At 45.2% G+C, this 5712-nt stretch overlaps 1 protein-coding gene across 2 annotated transcripts; it reads left to right on the top strand.

Annotated features, from left to right (window-relative positions):
* Positions 1-16: 16 nt before the first annotated feature.
* LOC4327314 (protein IQ-DOMAIN 6) lies at positions 17-2641 on the top strand. 2 transcript variants are annotated; one of them, XM_015773145.3, is made up of 5 exons: positions 17-205; positions 738-1037; positions 1117-1344; positions 1454-1591; positions 1793-2641. In XM_015773145.3, exons 1-5 carry the CDS (start codon positions 137-139, stop codon positions 2381-2383), a joined length of 1326 nt encoding a protein of 441 aa, XP_015628631.1. In that variant the 5' UTR covers positions 17-136; the 3' UTR covers positions 2384-2641. The 2 variants fall into 2 exon arrangements, with proteins under 2 accessions (XP_015628631.1, XP_015628625.1); XM_015773139.3 differs by having other exon boundaries at positions 1790-2641.
* Positions 2642-5712: the final 3071 nt, after the last annotated feature.

Here is a 5712-nt window from a genome sequence, read left to right as displayed (position 1 = left end):
CGTGCCTGCCTCTTCTGTGTCTCTCTGCGACAGCCATCGCCACCGACTTCTTCGTCTTCCTCGTTGGTCTCCTCTCTCTCTCTGTGTTCTTGGTGTTCCCTGTGCTGTTCTTGGGCAAGAAGAAGAAGGAGAGCAGATGGGAGGGTCAGGGAAGTGGGTCAAGTCGCTCATAGGGCTCAAGAAGCCTGACAGGGAGGATTGCAAGGTGAGAGATGGGTGTTCTTGCATCCTTGACATTGGAAAAAATAGATTCGGTTTTCACAAGCTCTTTGTTTCTCTCTCTCTTTTTTTCTTGTGTTAATTTCGATTTGTAAGCTTGTAATGATAAGTAGTACTTGTTTGCATAAACTTATTGGAGTTGGGTTATTGTACTTTCCCCAAAGAGAGGAGTACATCTAAGATTTGGTTAATTGTTGCACTCCCTTAAGGGGCATGAACTTGTATGCCTGAAATGTGCTTCCTTTCTTTTGCTAGTACTTGTCCAAGATTCAACCTCAAGTGTACTCTCCTTATTGAGGAATAAAGTTAATGATGTACTACAATACCATGTTTAGTTTCAAACCTGAAGTGTATGATTCATCTGGTCAAACTCCTGCTTTGACCAGTTTTTGACCTTTAGTGTTCATTCATGCCAAAGCCCCAATCTTTTTTCATTGGGTATTTCTCTTGGAATCTCAAGAAGTTCAGATGAAAGCAGCAAATTTTGATGTGTTTTTTTCCTTTTTTTGATGGGATAGGAGAAGCTGCAAGTTCCATCGGTCAATGGCAGAGGAGGAGGCAAGGGGAGGAAGTGGAAGCTGTGGAGGAGCTCCTCCGGCGACCACGGCTCGCTATGGCGGGGCTCGAGGGGCGGCGGCGGCGGCGGCGGCCACCACCGCTCCGCGTCGTCGGACGCCTCCGACGACGCCTCCTCCGCCGCCGCCGACCCCTTCACCGCCGCCGTCGCCACCGTCGCCCGCGCACCGGCCAAGGACTTCATGGCCGTCCGCCAAGAGTGGGCCGCCATCCGCGTCCAGACCGCCTTCCGCGGCTTCCTGGTAAAACCTCACCTCGCCGGAGACCTCGTCGGAGCTCTCCTGCCATCTGGGATTTGATTTGGATTGGATTTGTTCGCAGGCGAGGCGGGCGCTGCGGGCGCTGAAGGGGCTGGTGCGGCTGCAGGCGATCGTGCGGGGGCGGCAGGTGAGGAAGCAGGCGGCGGTGACGCTGCGGTGCATGCAGGCGCTGGTCCGGGTGCAGGCGCGCATCCGCGCTCGCCGCGTGCGCATGTCCACCGAGGGCCAGGCCGTGCAGAAGCTGCTCGAGGCTCGCCGCACCAAGCTCGACATCCTCCGGGAAGCCGAGGTGAACCAGCCCTGACTGATTGCTTCTTTTGGGATGGGATTTGATGAACAATGCAGCGTATTCATGGGGGATTTTGTGTTCATCTGTGTTGTTGTTGTTGTTGTTTCAGGAAGGATGGTGTGATAGCCAGGGAACATTGGAGGATGTGAGAGTGAAGCTTCAGAAGCGTCAGGAAGGCGCGATCAAGCGTGAACGAGCTATCGCGTATGCGTATTCGCAGCAGATCGAAGGCGCTACGAAATGCAATGTATGACTGAATTCCTTGCAGAAATTCTGTGGCAGTAGTTGTGATCTGAATTTTTGCTTTGAACTGCATTCTATTGCAGCAGTTGTGTCCTGAATTTTTGTTTTGAACTGCATTCTATTGCAGTAGTTATGATCTGAATTTGTGTTATTTCAACTGCAGTTTTGGACTGAATGTGTAATCTTTCTTGTCTTTGCTCAGCAGCAACCGAAGCCTACTTCTTATGGTCGGCTGAACCAGTCTGGAATGTTGCTTAAGCACCAACATTTCGACAAGAGCAATGGCAACTGGAGCTGGCTGGAGAGGTGGATGGCGGCGAGGCCTTGGGAGAACAGGCTGATGGAGGAGCACAACCAGACCAACTCCAGCTCGCCGGACCTCCTGTCCTCCAAGAACTGCGAGGATTCATTCGGCATTCTTGGGGACTTCTCCGAACCAAATTCAGTGAAAGTGCGCAAGAACAATGTCAGCAAGAGGGTCTGCGCGAAACCGCCGGTAGTATCACACCACCAGCGCATCAAAGCTCAGTCGATCTCGTCTCTGAGCACTGAATTGCACAATGATGAGAGCTCGGCATCGTCATCGTCGTGCTTTGCTTCGACACCAATATCGTTCTCCACCTTTGTCACGACGGAGAAGACCGAGGACAGCATCAGGGCAAGGCCAAACTACATGAACATGACGGAGTCGATCAAGGCGAAGCGAAAGGCGTGTAATGCTCAAAGAACGACAGCAGGGAAACTGATGGAGGATAGGAAGGCCTCAGGTGTCGAGTTGAAGGTCGCTCAAGTTTGAATTTGCAATGTTCTTGGAGCTGTAAGCTGAGATGAAGCCAACTTCTACCTCTCTAGGGTGTTTGTTAGGTGGATTGCTCCATCCACAGGTTTTTCGATGTCTTGCTGCTGCATTCTTGAGTTGTGTCTGTGTCGCCAATCTCATGTTCAACATCTTGTTGTCGAGTCATCCCATTTTTGGGGATGTCCTCATTGTCAGTGGCAGTGTCTTTGTAAGATAGCTCTTTGATTGGGAAAAAAATGGTGTGGATTTGTTGCAGATTGTGAATTTCAGAGAAAGGGTGTCATTACCCATCTCACATGATCCTTTAGCACTTCTACCATACTGTACTACTCCTATACTGTGGTCTCAAGCAAGTTTCCAACTTCCAAAGCTGAAAACCAATGTGCTATTACAATGCAGTGGTTCTTAATCATTGACCATTAGGCATGGAGTTTTCTTGTTATTTAGGGTCCATTCTCTAAAATGACCAATTAGGTTGTGAGAAACTATGTTTATATTTTCTCTTGCCGACAGACACACCTAGCTGAACATGTAGGCTTACATGCCTACTACAGCTTAGGGTCAAATGACTAGAGACAAATGATTCTAAACTTGAACACCTGATGCTAAACTTAAGTACTAGTATAAGACAACAGAAATCCCAGATCACTTAAACAATGGTCGAAAGGCATTACATTTCAGCTTAGCGATTGCCAAGACCAAGAACGGGGCAGCATGAGACTGCAGCAGATGCTCGGTAACAACGTGCAGATCGCACGCTTTGAGAACTAATCTATGTCCTGTGTGCACTTTTAACAGGTATAAACTAATGGTTGGGCATTTAATGGCCTCAAATCAATGTAGAATCTGCTCAGAAAAATGACATGGTTAACCTTGTTTGACCTCCTTGAACTGCTGATGTCTCTGTAAACAGGAAAGATAGATAATCTCGGTCAAAGAACTGTGTTGTCCCACTGATGACAGAACAAAGCACCTAGCGATCTTAATGGCACATCATATGCTACTAGCATTTTAATAGCAGAGTAATCCGTAAAATACAAGTACACGCACAGTCTTATGTACTTTCTGTAATTAATTGTCACGAGAAGACACTGCTGTTTTCATGTAAGGTAAAAACTGAACTTTTCATCATCTGAGAACTGATGCACTTTCAGAGTTGAGAAAAGCTCAGTATGCATCATGGATCACTTTGTTACTATCGGCAGAGTTATGAAATATTGTGATCATATTTTGCAAAGTGGTTCACCCTTTTGATTTGCTTGAATTGCATGCTGGCCCTGAAATTGTCACTGCAATGATACTCAGTACTGAGTACTGACTGAGTGGGCAAACATTTTTATTGCTGTGCTGAATATGATTCCGGCTGCAACCATACTGAAAGTGCATTGATTGTGCTCGAGGTATCAGAATCTCATTGCGAACTTCAGGTCCATCAATGAGTGTATCCACTGGTCCGGACCAGGGTTTCCCTTGCCGCCGGTAACCGCGCGGTTACCGCGGTTACCAGGCTTACCGCGGGGTACGGTAATATAAATACCATGGTAACCTCCTTAAATTCAAATAAATTTTAAAAATAATTTGAATTTTTGATAAATTTTGCACGGTTTTGTACGGTTTTTCACGGTTACCACGGTTATCGCGCGGTAACCGTGCTTACCACCGGAGCGCGGTAACCCCGGCCCCGGAGGTTTGGGAAACCCTGGTCCGGACACACTGGCGCTCTGCCTCGTATAGTGGCATGTAGTAGTAGTAGTAGTAGTAGTAGTAGTAGTAGTAATATTCAGCTCAATTCAGGGGCTGTTTGGTTTCCAGGGACTTATTCTAAGTCCCTGTCACATCGGATGTTTGGACACTAATTTAGAGTATTAAACATACACTAATTACAAAACCCATTTCATAACATTGGACTAATTTGCGAGACGAATCTTTTGAGTCTAATTACGTCATAATTTTAACAATGTGATGCTACAGTAAACTTTTGATAATTATGGATTAATTAGGCTTAAAAAATTCGTCTCGCGGATTAGCTCTCATTTATGAAATTAGTTTTTTTATTAGTCTATGTTTAATACTCTAAATTAGCGTCCAAACATCCGATGTGACATGGGCTAAAAAATTTTAGCCCCATCTAAACACCCCCTCAGTCCATCAAAGTTCACTGAAAACTCCATTTTCAGCTAGTGCACAATCAATATTCAGCTCAAAACTCAGCTGTCAAAATGCTTCCTGCAACACAGAAACTTTACAAACATACACATCGCTTGAATAAACTGTTTCTCTTTTTTTTTTGCGGGGAAATAAACTGTTTCTCTGCAATGTTTCTGCAGAAAGAGCTTCTCTTTTTCTGAATTACTAGAACTGTAAACTGTTAAGTACTCCCTACACAGTCCAATGGAGCTGTTAGTTAAGTACAGTACTCCAAATTATCTCTTTTTACCGTGAGACAGCAACCTGATCCGCAGGTAGGAGTAACTTTTTCAAACTCGATCAGTTTTGAAAGTTGAAACTGGCAGCAGCAGCAGCGATGTCTCTCACGGAGGAACGACGCATTACATGCTGGAACAGTGAACACTAGAGGTAGCAGCAACCAGCAGCTAGCGAAGCGATACAGGTGGTCTCCTGTTGAGTCATTCATGAGAGTACTTACAACGACCCAGTGCAGTCAGAAAGCTGAAGCAAAACTTCTTCTATTCAATGATGAGGCATGACATGAATGCGGCCGCTCTGCTTGTTCATGTTCATGCCCGGATGATCCATGTCATGACGGCCAGCAATTCGTAATCGTATCCTTTGTTAAACATTAGTTGTGCTACGGTAGGTAGTACATCAACATGGTCCTAAATGTTCTTAAAAGAGATGTCATTTTAAGTAGTATTGGTTTTTTGAGTTCAGAGCTGTTGTGAAAGTTCAGTGTTTGTAAGATGATTTTATTTGTTTTCAAGTGTGTGAACATCACAACCACCCTCTTGTTCTAAACTAGTGTATCGTTCTACCAACGTCCAATCCTTTAGGACAAGAAGAGAACAAAATCTCACCGACGTTGCCTACAGTACAGTATTGTTGGAGAATCAGAAAATTCGCATATGTAGTAATTTAGGTTTGAGTAGGATTCGAACCATAAGAAACCATTTCGTCCATATGGTTTTAATACTGAACATGTAAGCTCAATGTGTGTTTTGATTCTTATTCTGTGATGAACAATTGTCATCTGTGATTATTGGTTTTGATATTTGGAGATTATCGTCGAAGTGGTTTTGGAGATAATCAATTTTCAGGTGATGATCAGATTCACTGTTATTTTATGTGACCGGTCCGACCGGGTGGAG

The sequence above is a fragment of the Oryza sativa genome, chromosome 1 (genome assembly GCF_034140825.1).
Source record: "Oryza sativa Japonica Group chromosome 1, ASM3414082v1".
Taxonomy (NCBI): Eukaryota; Viridiplantae; Streptophyta; class Magnoliopsida; order Poales; family Poaceae; genus Oryza; species Oryza sativa.
This window is presented reverse-complemented; position numbering and strand designations above follow the sequence as displayed.

What these genes read in the sequence shown, in the direction of transcription:
- LOC4327314 (XM_015773139.3), top strand. Translation starts at nt 137, where the DNA reads ATGGGAGGGTCAGGGAAGTGGGTCAAGTCGCTCATAGGGCTCAAGAAG. An exon ending in ACATCCTCCGGGAAGCCGAG is followed by an intron (nt 1,345 to 1,453) that starts GTGAACCAGCCC and finishes TTGTTGTTTCAG; the next exon opens with GAAGGATGGTGTGATAGCCA. An exon ending in AAGGCGCTACGAAATGCAAT is followed by an intron (nt 1,592 to 1,789) that starts GTATGACTGAAT and finishes GTCTTTGCTCAG; the next exon opens with CAGCAACCGAAGCCTACTTC.